The 25,949-nt window shown below is 44.1% G+C and overlaps 1 protein-coding gene across 3 annotated transcripts in view; it reads right to left on the bottom strand.

The window, feature by feature from the left end:
- LOC136862908 (uncharacterized) overlaps positions 1-25,949 on the bottom strand; it is a 157,319-nt gene that overhangs the window by 93,647 nt on the left and 37,723 nt on the right. For 2 of the 3 annotated variants that reach the window (XM_067139188.2, XM_067139187.2), the window contains exon 3: positions 18,206-18,416. In XM_067139188.2, coding sequence (XP_066995289.2) covers positions 18,206-18,416 — 211 coding nt within the window. Of the gene's footprint in view, positions 1-18,198; positions 18,417-25,949 lie in introns of all 3 variants that reach the window. The other variant, XM_067139189.2, reaches the window with a different exon arrangement.

Below are 25,949 nucleotides of genomic sequence, written 5' to 3'. Positions count from 1 at the left end.
GTAAGTCAAATGAAACACACTTCAATATCGGTTTATTAAAGCAAGTTATCTACCAGCTAAGAAAATGTTATGTTTTCGTGCTAGATGCCTAATGTAAAGAAGCATTTGGGGCTTTAAGATTTAGACTTTCTTTCTCTGTTTCGTGAGGTGACGATGATGTGCTTATTATCAAAATTTAGCTGGTTTTTCTCATTATCTAAATCTACCTTGAACCAAAGAGAAGATGAAGAACGTAAGTTTTCAAGAAGATAGGTTTCAACCTCTCTAGTACCGAGCCATGGTCCTACCAGAAAGAAGTCTACCGCATTGATTTCTAATTATCCTTGAAATGTGGATCAAATTGACAATGACAGGGATGTTGTTTTGGCTCATTATGGTCATTCAGTTTGCTGTATGTATATTCTATTTAGCGATCCTGAAATTATTATTCGGAAATATAATTTAATAGCGTAAGTTCATGGCAAAATCAAAACTAGCGGAATAGTAAGATATAGCAATGCTCATTGGGTACACTTTTAATGCTTACGATTACTGTCAAGTAGTCACAAAATCATCTGCATTTACCAACAATGCCCCTAAGAATATTACATTTATCAATGTACTGTAGCGTATTCAGATTTTAACCGTCCTAATGAATCGGTCCGCAAAGGAATTGTATAAGGAAAGAATCCAGACGTACTTTCTTTACCGCCATCAAAAGCTCTCGATTCATCGACAATAAAATACAATCTGCAATAAAATATTATTTGTTAACATATCATACACATTAATAGAAAACTTAAGTCCGTGTCCATGGCTAAATGGTTAGCGTGCTGGCCATTGGTCACAGGGGTCCCGGGTTCGATTCCCGGGAGGGTCGGGAATTTTAAACTTAATTGGTTAATTTCTCTGACACGGGGACTGGGTGTGTGTGTCGTCTTCATCATCATTTCATCCCCATCACGACGCGCAGGTCGCCTACGGGAGTCAAATCAAAAGACCTGTACCTGGCGAGCCGAACATATCTTCGGACACTCCCGGCACTAAAAGCCATACGCCATTTAAATAGAAAATGAAAAACGACCATCACGAAGTCTTTGTCTCAGAAAATTCATCCGGAATACCGTACAAAATTATTAACACGAGACCATACTTGTGAGTCTCGAGTCTAGAGAATGTCCTTCTCTAGCAGCAATATGGACTTCAATTTTCGCACGGAAACGGTGGTATAGGTGACGAATATCATCGCATAGATGGAAGTTTTTTCTGCCTTCTGGTGCAGTTGGGGCTAGGGTTGCAGCTGGTGACGAAGACCGCCCTAGACGACGTCTTATGCGGTTCTACACATACTCGATGGGAGACATGTCTGGTGATTATACTGGACAGAGTATTCGATGAACACACTGGAGAGCTCGTTGGGTTACATGAGTAGTATATGAACAGATATTGTCCTATTGTAATAATGCATGAATGAAAGCAGATCAGGCAGGAAGATAGTCTGGTTCTACGATAGATTGTCCAATATTCCCTGCTCAAACACCGGAGGTGACGGAACGCTGATGTTGCGGTACCAGTGGCAAACAATGTAAGGGATGTCGCGTATTTCCATACATTGAATGACCTTATTAACTGAGTCAGAAATGAAATCTCATTAAAGATATAACATTTGTGTCCTGATTTTATTTACGCGGAAGTACAGTATTAGGAGGAGTATGGACTAATAATGCTTCTATTGTGTACTTCTCGTCTGCAAGTTTATCAAGTTCAGTAATTGGGTTGTTCAATATATCAACAACTTCAATGGAGTTAGATTTTCAAGTCGAAGAAGTACGACATCTAGACCTCAAATCAAGCTATCTTGGAACTCCTTGGTGTTCAGTTTCACTAAGTAATTCAAAGAAGAATTTCCTCCAACTAAGATAATATTCGGACATTTATTTCATAAAGATGTGTTTAATTATTAGAGATAACTTATTACATTAGCCTACATAGATTATTACTAAGTCGCAATTAGTACAGTGGCACAGTGATAAACCTTATCTAGTTATTTCGTATTATTTCCTTGTATAAATTGTGGAGAGGACTATCATGTTTTATTAGCTGGTAGTAGAACAATTTAACCTATTCTCAATAGCACTTTCACATGTGTGCTAAGTAAGACGTACTACGCTATTCGATTTCCGAATCATTGGACACGTACTGGGATCATTTATTTTAATTGTGACATCCCAATATTTTGACTATTTTCACCAGCATTGAAGACGGTCTGGCTTCCTGGCACAAACTTTTATTTCACTACTGATTTCAAACGCAAAGTACCTCCATATAATGTTTTGAAAAACCCGTATGCATCTCGTCAAGACTGCTTTTCATCTGGAAGCTCCATGTTAGATTCCTGGCCAGTCGAAGGATTTTAATCGTGGATTGAGAACTAGAATGGTGCTCTCTCGGCCCTGTGAGTTGAATAACTGTATGATATGCCAGTTGGTAACCCGATTGGTGAAACCAAGCTATACGGCTTAGGATTTCGTCATGCTGACCACGTGACATTCCAATATCATTTTGGAAATTCAAGCCAGCAATGGATTGACAGGTATGTTTTATTTTGTATTTCTCTACGCCTGGTCTTCATTCTATGCTACTAAATGGATACTTTGTGTCTACTGAGTAGTTTCTAAACAATTCTGAAAATACAAATATACCTGCATGTAGTCCTATCTCTCGAAAGCAAAGTAAAATTAAGGGGCTGAAAGCGTATCAGTTGAAGTCACACGGCCAGGAAGGAAATATTATGTCCTGAACATGAATGGAAGTTACACTAAGACCAATGTTGAAGTTCGATTGTGTTTGCATATTGAAGGACCATCAACGAACGAGGTTGCTTGACATGTAAGAGTGAATGTGATGTGGTTCGGACATGGATTTGTTTCAAGTAGCGCTGAGCAATTACCTTGCACGGACCATCCATGGGCTATAACTACAGTCTATGACTACTACCCACGACTTTTGGCACGGAGAAACACAGAAACAAATGCTAAAATGCGAAATAATGATTATTACCATGTCTTGAAGGCTACAAGATGCCATGTGTCCACCCAAACTGTGTAAGTTTTATGATACCAATCCATACTCTCGACTGCCATGGTGAAGTCCAATTCTTACATCATCGACTTCATGGATAAACTAAGGTAAGAAGGATTTCTTGCAACTGTTGGCTCTAGGTTCCTGTTTACAAATAACATTCGGCAATGTGTTTAGATGGCATTTGGATCTTCTGCTCATCTTGGACGCAGTTTGCATCGAGAGCAGCAACTTCAGGGCTCCTCAGTATCGGAAAAAGTTTCTTCAACCTATTAAGGAACACTATCCCTAGTATTTCGGAAAATACTTGATTTCAACTCTTGTGATCATAGTGCAGGCTTCGTCATTGTCTTTGTTCACGGTGTCGACATGGCCCAAAGAGAATGAAGTCCTTGTTTCCAGACGTGAACCACATTTAACGTGGCTGAACTCAATTAAATTAACCTGTTTTAGGACGTCCTAACAGACCATGCAATCGGCAATCTACGCAGAATTTCATCAATTCCACCAGAATGAATAAGCTGTACCAACAATGGCTTGATCGGCAGGACAATGGCGTGCCATGAATCATAGAATCCGACGGTTCAGAGCAATACTCTTGTAACTAGCATTTTCCAAATGTTACATTAAAGCAAATTAAAAGTTCTAGTATGCCAGAAATCACCATGGAGACTTATGGTTGTCGCCAGAAATCACCAAGGAGACTTATGGCTGTCAGCGTTCTAGGCAATACTAAGAGCCATATGCCTCCATGGTTATTTCTGGCATACCGGTACACTGGAAATTTAAATTTGCTTTCTTGTAACGTTTGAAAAATGCTAGTAGTTACAATAGTAAGTTACTGCTCTGAATTGTCGAATTGTGCATCACGGCAAAGGGACGCGTTATCAAATATTAAATATGCTTAGGTTTGTAGTCATAATGCAAAATGAAAGAAAACCATCTCTCCCTTTTTCGACAGACACTCGTTTTATGAATGTTTCCGATATGTTACATTTATAGCCTTAGGATAATTTTATGCCGAGTGCTTCATATATTGGAAATGTAGAAAGTTTTCAATATGTGTATGTTTTCTGTACCACTGTTTAAATGCGTCTACCATTATATTCTATTTTTCCCCACGAGTAACTTACATTGATTGATCCCAAACCACGATGGTAAACAATAGAAGAACTTAAGTCGACGTTTTTCAGGATGCAACGTAATTTCCATGCAGTATGAATTAAACTTGGCGATTATTTAAATAAATTAATATTGAGGAAATGATATGCAAAACATTGCATGAAATCCACGAATAATTGTCTCAGTTTGGCTTTGCATTTGGTGCAGATATTTTATATTAAATTTCATAGTTGTTAAACTCGTACAGTTTTTACAAAATGCTTAAATCGGAAATATTTACATTTTGCCGACCTTCCTAGGCATGGGATTCAGTAGTCACATCCTAGTTTGTAGATCATCGCCAAAGGCTCGAGGTACAGGATACCAGTTACTATGAAAGCGAATAGTACGAATATATTATATTCTGTTGTGTTCGGACGGGGACTACCCAATTAGTCACCGGTTCCAAATATGTTAGAGTAAAAGATATCAAAACAGATAATCACACCAACTCTAAATAACGATGGTTATACGGAGGTCTGAAGTCGAGATGATAATGAACCACTGCCATGTAAAGAGACTGCAACCAGTCACGACCTTTACCCACTCCTCATATACAAAATGTGTTCCGTATGATGAAGGATCGAACTGAAGGAGCTCTATGTCTCTGTAGAGGTGAGTGTTCCGTAACCGAGATGGTTAACGGCCACTTAATACAGTATTTTGTCTGATGGTCGGAGGTTCAAACACGATTGTAGTAGAATGCATCCATGCGTTTATTTCATTCCTATGGGAGCTACAATGACGAAGATCGATTGAAGTTAAGACCAGTTACCACATTTGACATTCTCTGCTATGTTTGTATATTAGGAAGCTTTTACAATGACTGTTTATTGTAGGATGAGCTATTACAGTCGGAAGTGACATGATATTGTGAGTGGACATCAGATTCCTTGGCCTACAGTGAGTTGATTAATGACCGAAATGGCCTCCTCCTTCAGTAATGGCATTTTGAACGCATTACCGACGAGACAGTGTGGCGTAGCGTGTCTGATTAGCAGCCGCCCTCTGGCCCCTGCGCATAGAACGTTTCCCACTGATGTAAAGTGAGCCGACCCTGACGGTCATGAGCCACCTTGTATGGTAGGCCTATGTCCTATCCGTATGGTGCTTACCCCCTGCGGGTGGGGGACGCAGATTTAGAATACACCCACGGTATCCCCTGCCTGTCGTAAGAGGGGACTAAAAGGGGCGACCTAGGCGCGGACATGGATTGCGGTTTAGTATAATGTGTTGGACCCCCTGTGGATGGGAGGGGCTGAATACATTCACAGGTAATCCCTGCCTGACGTAGAAGGTGACTAAAAAGGTCATGTGGCAATGGTCGCCTCTTTACTTTTTATTGATTTCTGAGGGTTAGTTGTAGACCGATTCAAAATTCTTGATGTGCGTGCTGCTCGGAAATGGGCCTCTTACCTGTGCGATTACGCCCGAAAGTCAGCTTGTGACCACCCAGGGATCTTGCGGATGGGAGCGTCATGTACCCGTGCAGTAGTATCTGCCTGACAACACAGGTCTCGCACAGCCGAATACCAGAAGGACATATCATTATTAATTGTTTTTTTTAATTTTTCTCTGTATTTAGTACTCTGTGCACGCTATGGGGTACATGCTGTTGCGGGTGATTGGAGGAAGGGAGTCGTAGTGCTCGTTGCCTCAGTCATTCCGTATTAGGCATCGTCCAACATCGGACCCCGGGCAACACCAGCTACGACCAGGTGGGTATCGCCTTGGCTGCCAGGTTCGGCTACATAGGACCCTGTTCGGAGTGGTTGGCATTCGGGGAAGATGATTTCGAGCATGACTTCGAAGCGTCTTCAGCCTGCCCAAGGTGGTCCCCCACCGAAGTCTTTAACTTGTGATTCCTTGAGCGGTTCAACCCCCTGGGAACAAGCGCAGCGTGAAGGAATGGGATCCAGCTTCCCTAGGTTTCTGGTTGCTACCAGAACTGATAGGATTGACTTCAAGCTGGTAAAGTCTATTTTATTTAGTAGGCACATAGAAGGTGTCTACGGCGAACTGGAAGATCTGAAGAATATGCGCAACGGTAGTTTGTTGTTAAAGACGCACACTGCCGTGCAAGCTGATCGGTTGTTTCAGTGCGACCTCTTTGGCGATATTCCCATGAAAGTGGAAGAGCACAATACCTTGAATCTGGTTCGTGGAGTTATCTTCCACCGCGATCTCATCTTGAACACTGACGATGAGTTGATGGAAGACATGAAGCACCGTGGCGTGACACACGCTCGGCGCATTACGCGCAAAGTCAACGGCAACGACGTTCATTGTCTCCTTCAAATTGTCAGTGTTACCAGAAAAAGTCAAGTTAACAACAAATCGCTGCGATGTGAGGTCGTAAATCCCGCCTCCCATGCGCTGCTATCAATGCCAGATGTTTGGGCACATGGTATCCCGTTGCTCGAATCAGTCTGTATGAGGTATATGTGGCAGAGGAGCTCACGGTGCGGAATAATGCACAACTCCTTACAAGTGCACTAACTGCTCTGGTCTTCATTCACCCCGAGATCGGAATTGTCCGGTATATCTCGGTGAGAAGAAGATCCAGGAGATTAAGACCCTAGATGGTCTTTCCTAACAGGAAGCGCGCCGTAAGTTCAGTTCTATCAATGCGCCCGCCAAGACGTTAGACTGCACGAAGATAGCACAGTCTTCCAGGTTCGTCGTTTATATCTCCAAAACCCGTTACGATCTCTGCGCCCAAGGTGGCAAAGCCGCAAAGAGTAAAAGCTCGCAGGGTGGGTAGGAACCACTCTACCTTCGAACACAAAGAAGTCTGTGCCGGCTGGGACTCCTAAGCCGGGGCAGCAGGGGGGGCGTCTATGCCCCCCCCCAAATAGGTCGGCGAAATCCGCTCCCACGCCAGCGGAGGCGGCTATGTCGACCAGGGCTGGGAAAATATCTCCCAGCCCGTCCAAACAAGAAACGAAGGCGGAGAAGTGGTGCGCCCTTACCAGGCGCTCCCGCATTTCTCCTGGGAAGGGGAAATCATGCCCTCCATCTGGAGGGTATGAATCAGCACCAGCAGGTGCGCCTGCTCTAAAACCTGCGCGCTCCCCTCGTAGGACGAAATCCTGCCTCCAGAATACGTCGAAGTTCTGGGCGTCAGTCCCACTGTCTGCTGATGATGGGATGGACGTCGAGCTGTCATCTACATCTGCGGATATAGCTGTTGATATTGATAGTGTTTAGGTTTAAGAGCATTTTGTCCCTCATTGCCTAATACTTTCTCTTTTAGTCCACACTATGCCACTGTTACAATGGAATTGTAACGGTTATGATAGCCATCCTGCTGAGCTGCGCCAGCTAATTAGTGAGTATTCGACGAGTATAGTCTGCATTCAGGAAGCTAATCTCAGACCTGGTCATCATACGGTCTTGAGACATTTCAGACTATACTCCACAGAACGACATAATGTTAACCGATCTCCCGGTGGCGTTGGCATTTTTGTCCGTTCTGATACCTACAGAGAAGAAGTTCCACTAAGAACCCCGATGGATGCTGTAGCAGTTAGCGTTTTTCTGCCTGTCATAGCAACAGTGTGTAATGTTTATTTACCACCAGGCCAGCCTCTTAATGTATTTGCTAGTGGCTTTACGTCGCACCGACACAGGTAGGTCTTATGGCGACGATGGGATAGGAATGGTCTAGGTCTAGGTTGATGAAGGAAGCGGCCGTGGTCTTAATTAGAATTTGCTCCAGAATTTGCCTGGTGTGAAAATGGGAAACCAGGAAAACCATCTTCAGGGCTGCTGACAATGGGATTCGAACCCACTATCTCCCGGATGCAAGCTCACAGCTGCGTGCCCCTAACCGCACGGCCAACTCGCCCGGTCCTCTTAATATAAATGATGTACCTGATCTTATAGATCAGCTTCCACCTACCTTCCTCCTATTGGACGATTTCAACGCCCATCGCCCTATATGGGCCTCTGAATCGCCTTGCCCAAGGGGAAGGGAGTTGGAAACGTTTGTAAGAGAGCTGGATTTACGTACTTTGAATACAGGTGAACCAACTCATTTCAGTGTACGTTACGGCACATACTCTCGCATAGACGTTAGTCTATGCAGCCGAACGCTCGTTCCCCTGTTTCGGTGGAATACACACGATGATCACTGTGACAGTGACCATTTTCCCATTGTTGTTACTTTGTTAAAACTGAAATCCGTCGAGGCTCCTCCTCGATGGATTCTTAAACATGCTTATTGGCCAAAGTTCACATCACTAGCTGTCTTTAACGACGTGACCAGGCGGGGCGCAGACGGCGAAATCAGTTACATAACACAAGTTATTCTTTCTGCTGCTGAGGAGTCCATTCCATCGTTTTCAGGGACTCCTCGCCGAAAACTCGTTCATTGGTAGAAAGAAGAAATTGCAGCAGCTATCATCTATGACGTCACATACCCCGTCATCTCGAGTGTGGACTAAACTTTGACGTATTTCGGGTATCCAAGGATCATCTGTATCAGGAATTTCCATTGCAGGCAGTATCGTCACTGAACCACTCTCGATTGCTAACCATCTAGCCAATCATTTTGCGGATATGTGTGACTCCGGTAATTACCATCGTGATTTCTTCGCTCTGAAGTGGGGGGGGGGGGGCAGAACGTAATCACCATAGTTTTGCCACCTGAGCTTCAGAGGACTATAACGTGCCGTTTACGGAGTGGGAACTCCGCAGCACCTTGGCGCTTTGCAAGGACACGTCTCCTGGACCAGACAATGTCCATAACGAGATGATGAAACACCTTAGTGAAGATAGTCTATTCGTGTGTTCAACCGAATCTTGATAGAGGGTGAGTTTCCGTCTCAGTGGCGAGAGGGCATAGTCATTCCTGTCCTCAAGCCCGACAAAAATCCTAAGTATGCAGGAAGTTACACACCTATTTGTCTTACTAACTGTTTGTGTAAGCTATTTGAGAGGATGATAAATCGCTGACTTATGTGGTGTCTGGAGAAACAAGGACTTTCGTTCGAGTACCAATGTGGTTCTCGAGCCGCTTGCTCGACCACTGACCACTTGGTACGCCTGGAGAGTTCTATCCAGGATGCATTTCTCCGCAAACACCATTTGGTGGCTGTTTTATTTGACTTAGAAAAGGCCTATGATACCACAAGGCTATATGGTATCCTTTCAGTCCTGCATCAATGGAGGTTCCGAGGTAACCTGGCGATACTGCGAATTTTTTGTCCCTCCGTCTATTCTGTGTCCGAGTAGGGAGGGCATATTCGCAATACCACGTTCAAGAAAATGGAGTCCTACAGGGATCGGTTCTTAGTGTCACTCTTTTCGCGACTGCCATAAACGGTATTGTCGCTGCTGTTGGTTCAGCAGTAATACCGTCGCTATGTGTGGACGATTTTCTCTGCATTATAGCTCGCATAATATGGCAGTCGCAGGGAGACAATTACAGCAAGCTATTAGGAGAGTGGAACAGTGGACTTCAGAACATGGCTTTCGGTTTTCACCCGCAAAGACTTCTGTTATGCACTTTTTCCGAAAGCACACTCTTCGCTCGCATCCTGAGCTTTGTTTAGGTCATGTCGCTCTTCCCGTAGTTGACACTGATTTCTTGGGCTCCTTTCCGATAGCAAATTATCGTGGGAGGCACATGTGTGGCAGTTAAAAGTGCAATGCACTAAAAAGTTGAATATTTTGAAGTTCCTTTGCAGTACTAATTGGGGGGGGGGGGGGCTGACCGCACGGTGCTCCTACAATTTTATAGGGCACATATCTTATCCAGGTTAGACTACGGCAGTGCAGCATATGGATCAGCAAGACAATGTGTCCTTGCGAAGCTGAATAGCATCCACCACAGCGGGGTTAGGTTGGCAACGGGAGCTTTTCATACAAGCCCCATTGCTAGTCTGCTCGCTGAATCTGGTGTGCCGCCTTTACACCTGGGGCACCAGAAAATTTTTCTGCCCTATGCTGCAAATTTACGACAGATGCCACTTCACCAAAGCTATCCTTATGTATTCCACAATGGAAACCGTCGGCTGTACGCTGCTTATCCTCGAACAACGTGGCTGGTTGGAATACGCTTGGATAGCAGTCACAGATTGTTTAACGTACCTTCTGTTCCCTGCCTTGTCAGACAACCAAGTGGGATACCTCCGTGGATAATACGACGATCTGAAATAATCCTGGATCTGCACACTGACCCGAAGGAAAACACGGACCTTTCGATTTATCGGAGGCTCTTCCTATCCGTTGTTGGCCGGTATCCAGTTTCAGTCGTCGTTTACACGGATGGTTCGAGGGCCGAAATGAAAGTGGGATGCGCTTCCGTTGTTGATAACGGTAGGTTTTTTTTGCTCTCCCGGAAACCTCTAGTGTATATACAGCAGAGCTATATGCTATCTGTGAAGCTCTGCGTTAAGCACTGTCCGATGAACGTCGACTCTTTCTGCTGTGTACTGACTCCTTGAGCTCACTACACTCTATTGATACCTGTTTACCTCGGCACCCTCTGGAGCAGCGGATCCAGGACCTTCTGGCCGGGTGTTCGGATGCCGGCACCAGAATTACGTTTATGTGGCTCCCAAGCCACATGGGTGTAGAGGGGAACAAGTTAGCAGATAAGGCTGCCAAGGAGGCAGTTACATTGCCCCCGTCGCCTTACAAGGTTCCAGCAAGTGATATTCCCTCTCCGCTGAGACATCAGGTTATGTCCCACTGGGAGTTTTTCCAAATAAGCTGAGAGCGATAAAGGGTACAACGAAGGTATGGAGGAATTCCCTTCGGGCTTCTCGGAAGGAAGCAGTGGTATTATGTCGTCTACGGATCGGTCACGGTATAGTAGCACTCCTATTTACTGAAAGGAGAACCCCCTCCGTACTTGCGGCGATCGTCTTACCGTGGTACACATTCTTACGGAGTGCGTGAACCTGGTCGATCTGCGTCGTAGTCTAAAACTCCCGAGTACCATCTCCCTCATCCTGCGAGATGACGAGCAGTCAGCAGACTCCTCGTCTACGTTTTATGAGGGATAAAGGTCGTTTTTTATCATGTGTAATAATGTCCTTTGTCTAAGTGTATTTCCGTTAACTGCGCTTTTATCCCATTGGCTCTATTTTATTTCGTGTCTGCGTATTTTCATGTGTTATTTTAATTTCTAACTTGAATAATATATATTTCTGTACTTCCAGGCAATGCTTTATTCCATTGTCACCTGTATTTTCTATAATTTCATTAGAAAATATGGCATTGCGAATTAGATCCACTGATTGTTTTTATCTTTTAATCATTTTCATCACAATTTATTTTAAACTCTAGTCAGTGGATACATTTTAAAATTTTTAAGAATCATATGTTGTCCGTCTCGCACCATTAGGGGCCGATGACCTATGATGTTAGGCCCCTTTAAACAACAAGCATCATCATCATCATCATCAACCATATGGTGAATAGCTAGCGAAGTGGCAGTTTTACGAGATATAGTTTTGTGATAATAAGCTACAGGTGTTGCAGTTATATATAGAATCTAAAGCATAGAGATGTGATTTTCTCACCTGTATTAGTTAGGCTTCGAACAGTGGTCGACTTGGTGAGAAGTTAGTGACAACGTTACTGAGCTATCAAAAATATTACCACTCCTCATGAACAAATGTGTTCCATATCGTCCCTGTTTTGCCAAAAGGGCGAATGTTACAATGCTCTTCCTATCCATTATTTCCCTTAAGACTGGTCACGCCTTCCAGCCATATATAGATATGCAGTCCATCACAACAATTTTCGTTGAGTTCATTTTCCTATGCGCGTGTGTAAAGGAAAATGAACTTTACTGTACCATACTGAAGGAATGTATGTTTGCATGACATTTACCCACTCCTAAAATGTGATGTATTTAAGGTTCATTTTCCTTTACACACCCGCATAGGAAAATGAACTCAACGATAATTGTTCTGATGGACTGTATATCAATATGTGCCAGGGAGGTGTGACCTGTCTTAGGGGAAATAATGGATAGGAAGAGCATTGTAACATTCGCCCTTTTGGAAGAACAGGGACGATACGATGAAGGACCGAATTGGAGGACCTCTACCTTGCTGTAAAGATGAACGACAACTCAGAGCTCATACCCGATGTGTTCGTCATGCAGTGAAACCCCTAGCAAGTAGGCAGAACTGCATGCTACTTTTGGACTGACGGCAAGTTTTCATTCCTTACCATGACGGGGTAAGGCGGGCCAATTGAAGGGTAAACCCTCCCTCTGGCCAAGGGCTGAGGTAGGGTTGAAGTTGTGAGATATTAAAGTAGAGTGGAGGAAAAGGTAATAAATTTACTAAGGGTGAAAATTTGAGGACTCTTGGCTAAGGTAGCTAATGTGGTAGCTAATTTTTGGTAGTCCTAGGGGTTGAGTGGTGTTGTTTAGCTTTAATGGCGTTTAGAGTGAACAGGGCTCAGATTAATGAGAGGTGAATGATTGTGAATGATTGTGGCATGATTATGTGATTAATAGAAGTGATTGAAGTTTGAATGACGGGATGGATACGTAATATGTGGTGGATGTATGAAACATAGTTATGAAAAGATAAATAATCCAAAGTGGAAGGGGTGAAAGTCCTGTGGATCCAGCTGGTTGGCTACAAAGAAGGGCCCTCCAAGCTACATTCCCCAGAGAGGTGAGGAACGCCGTGAGAGGGAAGACGCCCTCGAAGATCCGCAGAAAGGGGGTTGAAAACCCAAGGTGAACAACGTCCGGACGTGAAACCTCTTGGCACTCATTCGTCCACTTAGCTGGCCAACGTTTTTAAACAGCTATAAAACCGAGCGTGTTGGCCTTGCTGTTTAGGTCGCGTAGCTGTGAGCTTGAATTCGGGAGGTGGTGGGTTCGAATCCTACCGTCGGCAGCTCCGATGATAGTTTTCGGTGGTTTCCCACTTTCACACTAGGCAAATGGTGGGGCTATACCTTCACAATCCTATCACTTTCCCATCCTTAGGTCGCCGTAAACCTTCGATGTGTTAGTGCGGCGTTAAACCACTAGAAATAAAAGCTATACCCGCGTAAATATAGGGGATACGCTGGACTTACCACACATGAATTCTGAGAACAGCCAGAAATAACGCTACTTTTGGACTTCTAAAACAGATGCATCAACCCACTCAATCATTTGGAACTGTATAAGGAAAATGAGAAAAGCCTAACAAAGTTTCAAGTAGAAATTGCGCATGAAAAGGTATTACATTTAAACAAGACTTTTTCGAAGAGATTATGCAGCTATAATATGAGACTCCTTCAGTAGTTACATCTGACAATATCCTCAGCTTTTCCTGTAGTTTATGTCTTGTCTCTGAGCTTATTAGGTTGAACTGTTGGATTATATTAAAGAGACAACTTCAGTGCGTAACTTAGAAATTGGTGACATAATCGTGTAAGAAGACATTGCCCTACCTCTTGTTTCACGTAACTCTAAAAATAGTAAACATACGTTCATTCTTTTATAAAATAAACACCAATGCTTCTTTTTACGTTTATGAACTATATCGCCAATACCTTAATGTACATTCCTCTAGGACTACACTCGTAATAATGTCTACTTTTTCCTCTCAAGTTATTCCTATGTAATTCAATATGCGAGCGAGATGAAACCACACTAAACGTCCCCTGCATATTTCTGTGGTTCGGCTGTGAGAACGGGACTCGCCTGCATCGAGACAGGCTGGTACGTATTATTGTGCTTAAACGTTACCATGCCGTGTGGCTTTGGTGTTCCTTGCGTCGGTGGAAGCAGAGTGGGTCAAGTGGCCACGGCCCTACCATAGCTCTACGCCTCTGTATTCGGGAGACGAAGAGGGGCTGATCCCCACCGTTGGCTGTCCTGAGAATGGTTTTCCGTGGTTTTCCATTCTCCTGCACAAAGGCGAATGCCGGGACAGTTCCTAGCATAGGACACGGCTGCCAACCCCCTTACCTTCTCCGAGCATCTCCTTCACCTTAACAAATCTCCCGGCCTTGAGAGACGGCGTCACCGTCTAAGAGACCCGCCTTCTCCTTCAGGGGAGGAATCAAAACATTTTAATAGAATGTTCCTTGCCTTGTGCCGCGCCAATGACAGCTTCAGTAGACTAGAGGGAAATATCCTTTCACTGAAGCCGCATAAGTAATTTGGGTACTAATGAAATCATAGTTCGCAAACTGATCAAACCGTAAAATACACATGAAGTGAGCAACAAACTGAAACAAATAAACACTGCACTGCAGATAGAAAACGGACAACTCTGCTTCCTCCTCTTCCCATCCCAATCACTTCTAGGCTGACTTTTGGGGTGCCGGTTGTTGACACACAAGAATACCAGAGTCCAGCCCTGAACTAACTCAGCGGGCTAGGGGTCTCCGGAACTCAACTCATACCAGCGTGCTTGCCGCCTCGTGCTCTATCGGCTCACATGCTTGCTGCGGGCTACTGTAGTGATGCGCGCGAATTACGCCTGGAATCGCGAGAATCGGTTTCTACGACTCCGAAGTCGCACTCAGTGTCGCATGTGAGGAATCGGCTCCCGATGACGTCACCAGAGTGTGCTGGGTTCACTCACTAGAGTGAGTCTTCCGTATACAAGTGGGGCAAATTCGAACGTGCAACATTTACTGTTTCTTTTGTACACTGTGAAATGTCTCATTAGTTTCCATGAATGAATAATCATCATCATCATCATCTGTTTACCCTCCAGGTTCGGTTTTTCCCTCGGACTTAGCGAGGGATCCCACCTCTACCGCCTCAAGGGCAGTGTCCTGGAGCTTCAGACTCTTGGTCGGGGGATACAACTGGGGAGTATGACCAGTACCTCGCCCAGGCGGCCTCACCTGCTATGCTGAACAGGGGCCTTGTGGAGGGATGGGAAGATTGGAAGGGATAGGCAAGGAAGAGGGAAGGAAGCGGCCGTGGCCTTAAGTTAGGTACCATCCCGGCATTCGCCTGGAGGAGAAGTGGGAAACCACGGAAAACCACTTCCAGGATGGCTGAGGTGGGAATCGAACCCACCTCTACTCAGTTGACCTCCCGAGGCTGAGTGGACCCCGTTCCAGCCCTCGTACCACTTTTCAAATTTCGTGGCAGAGCCGGGAATCGAACCCGGACCTCCGGGGGTGGCAGCTAATCACGCTAACCACTACACCACAGAGGCGGACCATGAATGAATAATCATCATCATCATCTGTTTACCCTCCAGGTTCGGTTTTTCCCTCGGACTTAGCGAGGGATCCCACCTCTACCGCCTCAAGGGCAGTGTCCTGGAGCTTCAGACTCTTGGTCGGGGGATACAACTGTGGAGTATGACCAGTACCTCGCCCAGGCGGCCTCACCTGCTGTGCTGAACAGGGGCCTTGTGGAGGGATGGGAAGAGTGGAAGGGATAGGCAAAGAAGAGGGAAGGAAGCGGCCGTGGCCTTAAGTTAGGTACCATCCCGGCATTCGCCTGGAGGAGAAGTGGGAAACCACGGAAAACCACTTCCAGGATGGCTGAGGTGGGAATCGAACCCACCTCTACTCAGTTGACCTCCCGAGGCTGAGTGGACCACTTTTCAAATTTCGTGGCAGAGCCGGGAATCGAACCCGGGCCTCCGGGGGTGGCAGCTAATCACGCTAACCACTACACCACAGAGGCGGATGAATGAATAATGCCACATAATAATGTAATAACAATTTATCCAAGTAGTCTGGAAATCACATTAAACATTTCGACCGGGCGAGTTGGCCGTGCGCGTAGAGGCGCGCGGCTGTGAGCTTGCATCCGGGAGACAGTAGGTTCGAATCCCACTATCGGCAGCCCTGAAAATGGTTTTCCGTGGTTTCCCATTTTCACACCAGGAAAATGCTGGGGCTGTACCTTAATTAAGGCCACGGCCGCTTCCTTCCAACTCCTAGGCCTTTCCTATCCCATCGTCGCCATAAGACCTATCTGTGTCGGCGCGACGTAAAGCCCCTAGCAAAAAAAAAAAAACATTTCGACACTCGGTGTAGCAATCGACATTGTTATTTATGCTCATACTGAATTTTTCTAATGTGGTTTTCAAATATCGCTAGTATAAACGTGTAAAATCTGTGGAATTAAGCCACATTTTTAATAAGTACACAACTTGTTTCGTAGCATACCTGTCTTCCGTTACATTTAATTTACAATGGGCATTTCGTGTTACTGTCCGACACATTGGCTGAATGGTCAGCGTTGAGGCCTTCGGTTCAGAGGGTCCCGGGTTCGATCCCCGGCCGGTTAGGGGATTTTAATCGCTTCTCATTAGTTCTTTTGGCCCGGGGACTGGGTATTTGTGTTTGTCCCAACATTTTCCTCTTCATATTCAGACAACACACTACACTACCAACTACTAGAGGAACACGCAATAGTGATTACATCCCTTCACAGAAGGTTGGCGTCAGGAAGGGCATCCGGTTGTAAAACAGGGCCAAATCAATATGTGAGGTACAGTTCGCACCCGCGACCCCACATGTGTGGGAACATTGGTGGAGAAAGAAGAAGAAGAACGTTTTACACTACTGCTAAATATTATTATGAGAAACTGTCAGAATAACTATTTTTGTTTTCATCACCGCTGAACTACTACTACTACGAAATGTTTTCATTCCTTCCCTGAAGGGGGAGGCGGGCCTCTTAGACGGTTACGCCGTCTCTCAGGCCGGGAGATTTGTTACGGTGAAGGAGATGTGCGGAGAAGGTGAGGGGGTAGGCGGCCGTGGCCTATACTACAAACTGTCCCGGCATTCTCCTTAGTGCAGGAGAATGGAAAACCACGGAAAACCATTCTCAGGACAGCCGAGGGCGAGGCCAGGCGAGAAATGCAGCACTGTGCCCCAGGCCCGTCTCCCCAATGCAGAGGCGTAGAGCCACGGTAGAGCCGTGACCACCTCTCCTCTGCTCGGTTGGCCGGTCAGAGTACAGAGCTTATGGGACAACAACCCACTCTGCATCTACCGACCAACCGCTTAACCTTAGTTAAGGTTGTCTCTTTAGTGCAATTGTATTTTGTTGAAATAGTAGTGTTATGTCATAATCCCCGCGCAAGTTTTGATTTGTTTACAATCCATACAATTTGATTAGTTTCAAACAGAGAATCATATTTTCTGATCAAATTACAGTCGCATTAGAGTACATAACTCCAGGGCACTATAATGAGAGCAGGCGTGGCTTGTAAAGTGACCTGATTATAAACCAAAACGAACTCACATTACAGAACACATTCGTGCTGCACGTCTTTACGTACGTAGTATCTGCACATAGATTGTGCTACTAGTTCCTCGGAATCGATTCCGCAATCGGGTAGCCGATTCCGCAGGCATATAGAATGGAATCTTCGCGATTCCAGTCGCAACCCATCACTGGGCTACTGTGAGACGTTGCAGCGATTGAGGATGTGCATGCTCATATTGACCCACCATGTACGTGTTCATACTGGTACAACACTGTGACTGTGAAAACCTAACGTCAATTTCAGTGTGCACAGACAGGAAAATAAATACCGACGTTTGACGAGGCACATCAAAATTTTCTTTTCTTTTTACAATTGGTTTTACTTCGCACCGACACAGGTAGATCTTATGGCGACGATGGGATAGGAAAGGACTGGGAGTGGAAAGAAGTGAAAAATATGAAATCCCGGAAGAACATGTTCAGGGCTGCCAACAGTGGGATTTGAACGATACGAGATTTACATGGAAAACAAGATGTTCAGTAAAGAGACGGAATTTTTGTAGGGATATAATGGGTTGAAGAAAGCTTCACTGCCAGTGACAGCACAATTTACTGCTAGCTTACAGCACTTCCTCTCTACTACAGACGGGTCATAACCAACTTTTACCTACGGGGTGCAGACAAACGTGTGTTAGTGAGGTGAGACGTCTGACGTCCTGGACTTAGGTGGTGTCCATATTGTTATTTCGTTCTGTGATCTATTCTAAGCACTACTGTAAGTTGTAAGTCTTTACTGAAGCTGCACCCACCCTTTACCTGTTCCCGACGATTGACCTTCTGCCCCCCGTGGGACGCACCACAGTGGTGGAGGCGGCCGCTTCTGTCGGAAAGAAGGTAGCCCCGTAGAAGTCCAGTCCGTTTTGGAGCAGCAAGTTGCACTCCTCCAAGGACGCGAGGGTGACACGAACGATGGGCGGTGGACCACCTCCCTGGGCGACAGGAGTGCCAATGCCCACTGCTTTCTCTCCTGCCGTACACAAGAAAACCAAAATCGCTCTAGAAGGGAATATAATGTTTTTGGCGAATTAACGCTTCACTGTTTGTTGATATTTTAGAAATACAATAAAGGGAAACCACAGTACAAGAAAACTAGATAAATTAATTATCAGTAAATTATCATACGACAAATAACAAAATCTCAGTTTTGTTTAGAACATAGGTGTGAGTTGAAGAGTTGATTGAAGTGGTGCATAAAGAATCCCACAAAAATAAAATAAAAATAGTTGCTGTATACAATCATCCTGCTTGTCATGAGGTTTATAATATATTTTATAGCATTTCAATGGTAGAAAATTAATTTATAACACACGGTGACGAAACATCTCAGTAAAATATAAGGTGTAATATTTATACCACATATATATTTTTAAAGAGTGAGAAACACTTTTCGTGAATATTTATATCCGAAATAGCAAGGTTTTAACGCAAAAATGTGTACTTATAACATTCAAACTGGGGCCGATGACCTCAGATGTTAGGCCCCTTTAAACAACGAGCATCATCATCATCATCATCATCATCATCATCATCATCATCATCATCATCATCAACATTCAAACTAGTAAAAAGAATGATGTAGAATATTTTTCCACTCATTGTCAGCTATATGCATTCTCTTATCCGGTAGCGTAGGCTAAACAAATTGCGAGTTAAGAATGATATTCAACTATTTAAGTATAATTGGTTTGAGGCCATACTTTTCAGTGTCGTATTGTTAACAGAGTGCATGTGAAAGTACTTTTAAGTCAGCTGAAGTCCGGCTCTGTGGCTAAATGGTGAATATGCTGGCGTTTGTCCCAAGGTGGTCACGGGTTCGATTCCCGATCCGGTCGGGGATTTCAACTTCCGTTAGTTAATACCTATGGCTCACTGGCTGCGTGTTTGTACTGCATTAAGCATTAGATTTCATCATAGGTTGGGCCCCATCCTAAAAAACTCGTAGGTCGGCAATTCGGTGTCAACTCGAAAGACTTGCACCAGCCCTCTCCAGAGCCGACACAATTCCCAAATTTCTAAAATCACAATAAAAAATAAAAAACACATTGGAAAAATATTTTCAGATGCCTTATATATATATATATGCATTTACGATTTAAAAATATGTGTTTCAAAAGAAAGCAAGTTAAATGATTATACGTAATGGGGCTGCTAATGTGTACTGTAGATTTTGGGAACAGGAGGATTTGAGGTTGCCCACCTGATTGGACGATATATGCCAGTTCGTGTTTAATAACGTATTTTACTTCAACTGTCATATCATATTTTTTTCAAATTTATACTATTTTTTAATAGTCTACCACAAACCAATACATAAACGTAGACTGCCATGTGAAAAACAAAATGCGCGCGAAGCGGCTACGTGGTTTAGGTCACGTAGCTGTCAGCTTGCATTCGGAGGATGGTGGGTTCGAACCCCACTGTCGGCAGCCTTGAAGATGGTTTTATGTGGTTTTCCATTTTCACACTTGGCAAATGTTGGGGCTGTACCTTTATTAAAGCCGCGATCGTTTCCTTCCAGCCCTGAAGATGGGTTTCCTTAGATTTCTATTTTCACACCAGGCAAATGATGGAGGCTGTGCCTTAATTAAGGACACGGTCGCCTCCTTCCTGGTCCTCAGCCTTTTCCTATCCCATCCTCGCCATACAACCTATCTGCATCGGTGCAACGTAAAGCAAATTAAGAATGAAAAACAAAGCACGTGATACTTTCAAGCCAGTTCCTTAACTTCATGGTTTCAAATGAATGAGTCCTACATTACTACCCGAGCTTGCAGTAATAATCCTGAGTTATGAGAGCAGACAATCCTGTGTCTCCCTGAAGCTGGTATTTGGGTGCAAGTCCCCAAGGGTATTTACAGCGAAGACTGTGTATATTTGTAGAAGACCTATACAATGAAGGAATGACCGGGCGAGTTGACCGTGCGGTTAGGAGCGTGCAGCTGTGAGCTTGTTTCCGGGAGATAGTGGGTTCGAACCCCACTGTTGGCAGCCCTGAAGATGGTTCTTCCGTGGTTTCCCATTTTCACAACAGGCTAATGCTGCGCGTACTTTAATTAAGGCCACGACCACTTCTTTCCCACTCCTAGGCCTTTCCTATCCCATCGTCGCCATAAGACCTATCTGTCTCGGTGCGACGTAAAGCCACTAGCAAGAAAAAATGAAGGAATGTAAAAGCATCAGGTAACAAACAGTAAACGACAAAAGCAACGAAGAAGGAAAAATAATACCCTGGTGTGACGTGGCGAGATGTTCTATTTGTCATTTATTCGTATATCAGACTGTCACGATGCTTGCATCGTCTGTCATAATCGACAAAGGTTTGTTTATATCTGGACATCTTATTTTTCTTTCTTTCTTAATCTGTTTACCCTCCAGGGTTGGTTTTTCCCTCGAACTCAGCGAGGGATCCCACCTCTACCGCCTCAAGGGCAGTATACTGGAGCGTGAGACTTTGGGTCGGAAGGATACAACTGGGGAAGAGGACCGGTACCTCGGCCAGGTGATCTCACCTGCTATGCTGAACAAGGGCCTTTTGGGGGATGGGAAGATCGGAAGGGATAGACAAGAAAGAGGGAACGAAGCGGCTATGGCCTTAAGTTAGGTACCATCCCGGCATTTACCTGGAGGAGAAGTGGGAAACCGCGGAAAACCATTTCGATGATGGTTGAGGTGGGAATCGAACCCGCCTCTACTCAGTTGACCTCCCGAGGCTGATTGAACCCCGTTCCAGCGCTCGTGCCACTTTTCAAATTTCGTGGCAGAGCTGGGAATCGAACCTGGGTCTCCGGGGGTGGTAGCTAATCACACTAATCACTACATCACAGAGGCGGACCTTATTTTTCTTTGATTAGTAAAATTCTAGCAGTACCTGACTCCTGCAGATTATTGAAAAATTGTTATTCAATTGGCATTTTGCGGGTGATATTGATCTTCAGAAACTCGTAGTGAACAAGTTAAAGATAAATATAATTGTGAATGAATAGTTTTCTTCAGTGGTTGACTCACCCGAGCGGCTACGGAGCCAAGCTATATATGTATTCGAGAGACGAGTGTTTTCAATCTCCATGGTCGGCTATTCTGAGGAGAACTTTTCTTTGTGGCTTCCCATTTTCACTTCCAGGCCGATGCCAGACAAATTCACAGACCACAGCTGATTCTTTTCACCTCAGTATCCAATTTTAATCACCATAATTAATTTAATCTTCATTAGTTCCTCAACTGAGGTTGACGTCAGTCACGTCTCACAAAGTTATCGCTGAGTGGGTTTCCAATCTTTCTGATGACAATTTCCCAAATATTAGACTTACAGCGTCAGATTCACGAATTTAGCAAGTCACTCTTCTGACCTTAACGATATTATATCCAAGATCCAAGGTCTCCTTCATTTCCTTGCATTTCACATACATTCCCCTTTCAAATCCGATAACACACGTTTTTAAGGAGACATAATTTCTTCTTTTCAAATAGGTTTGTCACAAGAGGTGACTAAAGGGGCAGGTTCTTGAAGCCAACTCCATATGGTGTCACGCTAAGAGGGTTAAATGGACGAGGATTCTTGGCTGGAGTGTTCTGGAACCGACTACCTCCAAGGATTCTTCTGCTGCCTATGTTTCCATTTGACATAAATATGTCTTAGAACAGGGGTTCATCGAAACATTTGTATACCGAAATAGTGTCATGTAATGAAATGTGTGACGGAGGTGTAACCTAGCAACCGTGCATGCTGTCTAATGGTTAGAGGTCATCTGAAGGTGGCAACCGTTGATGGATGGCCATGACCGAGAGACAAGTATGTATGTATGTATGTATGTATGTATGTATGTATGTATGTATGTATGTATGTATGTATGTATGTATGTTCAGTCATCAGCCCTCAGGCTGGTTGGATCCTCAACAGCTTCGCCATCAGGTGTCACAGTTGGCCTAGTCATCACTGAAGAGGCGAACTAGGGAAATGCGGAGTGAGGTAGTTTCCCGTTGTTTTTCTCACCGAGCCAGAATTTGCTATTACATATCAGTCTGCCAAGCGCACTGAAAAGCATGCACCAACCGACCTTATGAGCAGCATTTTCACACCATTCATAGCAGAGACTGGCTGCATAGGGAATGGCATTACTAGCATCGCTCATACCTCAGTCACTTTCATATTGTCAAAGCCAAGGCTAAGACAGAGGCAGATCAAGGAAAGTAACAAATTTATTCTAGCCCATACCAGAAGACATAGTGCACTGTAAACACTAGGTCCCGCCAGCAAAGGCAAGACCGAGGGACGTATAAAATATATTTACGATCATTTAATTTTCCCATGGGGAAATTTGACACCATTTTTTTCCTGTGGCTTTAGGTGGACTCGGTCTTTATCGAGGCGGTCTCGTTCACTCTCTTGTTTCTAATTTATAGAAGGTTCGGGACATTTAATTAGTTTCGTCACTGTCATCACATCATTCAATGATCATCACAGTGGGACATACTACGAGACGTTTCCTGACGGAGGTGGGATTTCTGTAGTAGAATAATTGAGTCTCGGACAACCATGATTATCAGAGGCAATCCTGACTATGGCTTCTCCAAGTTTCTTCTCCATTATTACATGAATATTTGAAGTGTGGAAGCACCTCTCCCAAGGTTCTTTCTAATATTCCTTTTGAAAAACTGGATGCTTTCAGTTCTGAAACGAAGCGAATTTGCTGAAATTATCCTATGTTTTTTCTTCCATTTACGTGGTAAATGAATGCTTGCCAAATTACTGTAGGTGCTCACGGTGATATTGTTTTGATATGACGAATACGTCTACTGAATGCGTTGAATCTTTCCAACAACGATTGTTTTCTCTTCTAATTCCTGTCCGACATAATGGCTCCTTACACTGTGTCCTTGTTCAGCTCTAGAAATAATTTCAAAAACTTAATTTCTACAGCGTATTTGCTTTCCATATCACCTTCCTTTGAAGCCTAAGTTTCAAGGGCATGTACTGTAATGGAGTTGATTTTGATGAAGGTTTTTGAGGCAAATATTTTATCTTCTTCTTCCTCATTGCTTTCCTCAAATTATATTTTATAAATCTTAATTGATTTTGCATATCAAAATATCACAGCCGTACAGAATCATTATAACTACACTTCCTGGCACAAGACGTGACCGGCTGGAAATTTCTAAGTAGGCCTACAAGCAAACCAAAGAGAGGAGCACATTATAGTAGAGATATCCTGGCTAGTTAATGCATGGAAGGCTATCTACACTTATCGAATAAAAATTTGCACTTGTGTACTTTTAGAGTGAGTTTATGTGATCATAATTTGTACAAATTGCTCCAAACACGCAGCTTGTCACTTTCCTAATATCATAGAATAACACAAGTTTACTGGTAAAATATGTGTTGGACAGATTCATAATAAAGAGTAGGACAGGAAATGTTTTGTTTAGAAAGGCCATAGGATGGCACAAGTTATATAATCTTTAACGCTGATTCCTACATACATGGTTTCGTCCAGGTTTTCCCTAGTATTATACAGGATGGCGCGCAAAACGTGGTGCACTGAAAATCTATACACTTTCAATACACTGCATCTCCCGAGTAAGGTCCTCTAAATTCTCGTTTTATACACGCACCAAGCGGTGACACCAAAAAGATTGTTTATACCGAGACTCTTCAATAGAAAGATTAATTAACTCAACGAATATCTTGAAGTTATTCGGTAGTATTACGTATTTTACAACTTCTACACTTCCCTCACTTTTAAGATAGTATTTTGCTTTCTAAGGAGCTTGTCGTTTTACAGAGAGACCGCCGTGTCATACTTTCACTCCAGCCGCGAATAAGATTTTTCCCCCATGTACGTCAACGACCTACATGGCCTACCTGTTGAAGACAGGTACTGTAGCTAGTATATGTATCTATCAATAATACTGAAGGGGAACGGAAACTAGTTACCTCAAGAAAATACGCATTGGATTAAAACCGATTTTTCAATATAATTATTTTATTTGTAGACAAGCATAGGAAATGTTACACACGGAAAATCGTTTATAAATGAGTAATTATGGGTGCATAACTATCTCACCTTTTGATAAGAAACCTTGGTTCGTGCATGGTCCAGTATATAGCGTCACATGTCGCTCATACGCACCGGATTCCACTTAGGCCTGTACGACATGGCGGACAAGAGTCGGTTGACGCACGAACAGAAGGCGAAGCCGGTGTTGTTTCAAGCGGAAACAAAGAGTGTAGTCCGGACTCAGGAACGTTTTCGTGTTCATTTTGGTAGACACAGTGGGTTGTGCCGGGAGACAGGGTACATACTAACCACCACACTTGATGGTGAAAGGAGTGATTTGGGATGAGAATTACCTCGTGCCAGAAAATATTGTGGCTCTGAGAGCGGCTGTGGCTTGAAGTCCCTGAGCATATTATCTCCTTCGATTCAGTGAATTTTACAGTCTGATATTGACTGTTTCTCGTATAATTGACAAATTGAACGCACATGGAAAGGAATGGCGAGCACAGTTTGCTACTTCGGCTATTGCAGAGGGTGATGTCTTACTGCACAACATATGGTTCACTGAGGAGGCGTACGTTTACTTAAACTGTGCTGTGAACAAACAGAAGGTCCTATTTTAGGCAAGATAACCACCTGATATTTTGCACGGGGTAGAAAACCATGGCCCGATAGTGTGTGCGTAGGCTGCGATTTCCATCCATATAATTACCGGGTCATTTTTTAAAGACACGGTCGACAATATAATGGACAAGTCGTAAAACAGTTTCCTTCCAGAACACTTGGCAACAAGACTACCAATGGGGACACATTGGTTGATACTAGGCAGAACTCGTTTGCATACAGAAACGTTGATCTGTATTTTCTTCGTGATCATTCTGGGTTCCGTCTGATGTCCCATCGATGTCCCGAACGTTTTCAAGGCGGTTCAATTTGATCACCACACAGTCCCTATATTAATTCCTGTGAGTTTTTCCTGTGGGGATATATGAAAGTAATAATCAACCACCACAAACTAGATAATTCTCTGCAGTTGCGAGCAGCAATTGTGACATTTTCCCAGGGGCAGACTGAGGAGTGGGAAGGAAGCGACCATGGCATTGATTAACGTACAGCCCCAGCATTTTTCCGGTGTGAAAATGGGAGACTACGGAAAACCATCTTCAGGGCTGTCAGAAGTTGGGTTCGAACCCACTATCTCCCGAATGCAAGCTGACAGCTATGTAACTCGAACCGCGAAGCCACACGCTCTGTTCTGTGGAGGCCAGACTAACGATGGTTCTTCGAAGGGGGGAAGGGGAGTTGGTAGCAGCCTTTCGGACGTTGCAATGGCAGCAGTCTAGATGATTGATATGGCCTTGTAATAATACTCAGCATGGCTTAGCTGTATTGATACTGCTACAGAAAGCAACGGGAAACTACAGCTGTAACTAACTCCCGAGGACATGCAGCTCTCTCTGTATGAATGCTGTACTGATGATAACTTCCTCCCGGGTAAAATATTC

The sequence above is a fragment of the Anabrus simplex genome, chromosome 2 (assembly GCF_040414725.1).
Source record: "Anabrus simplex isolate iqAnaSimp1 chromosome 2, ASM4041472v1, whole genome shotgun sequence".
In the NCBI taxonomy this organism is placed as follows: Eukaryota; Metazoa; Arthropoda; class Insecta; order Orthoptera; family Tettigoniidae; genus Anabrus; species Anabrus simplex.
The sequence above is the reverse complement of the archived record's forward strand: the minus strand, read 5'-3'. Positions and strand labels throughout refer to the sequence as shown.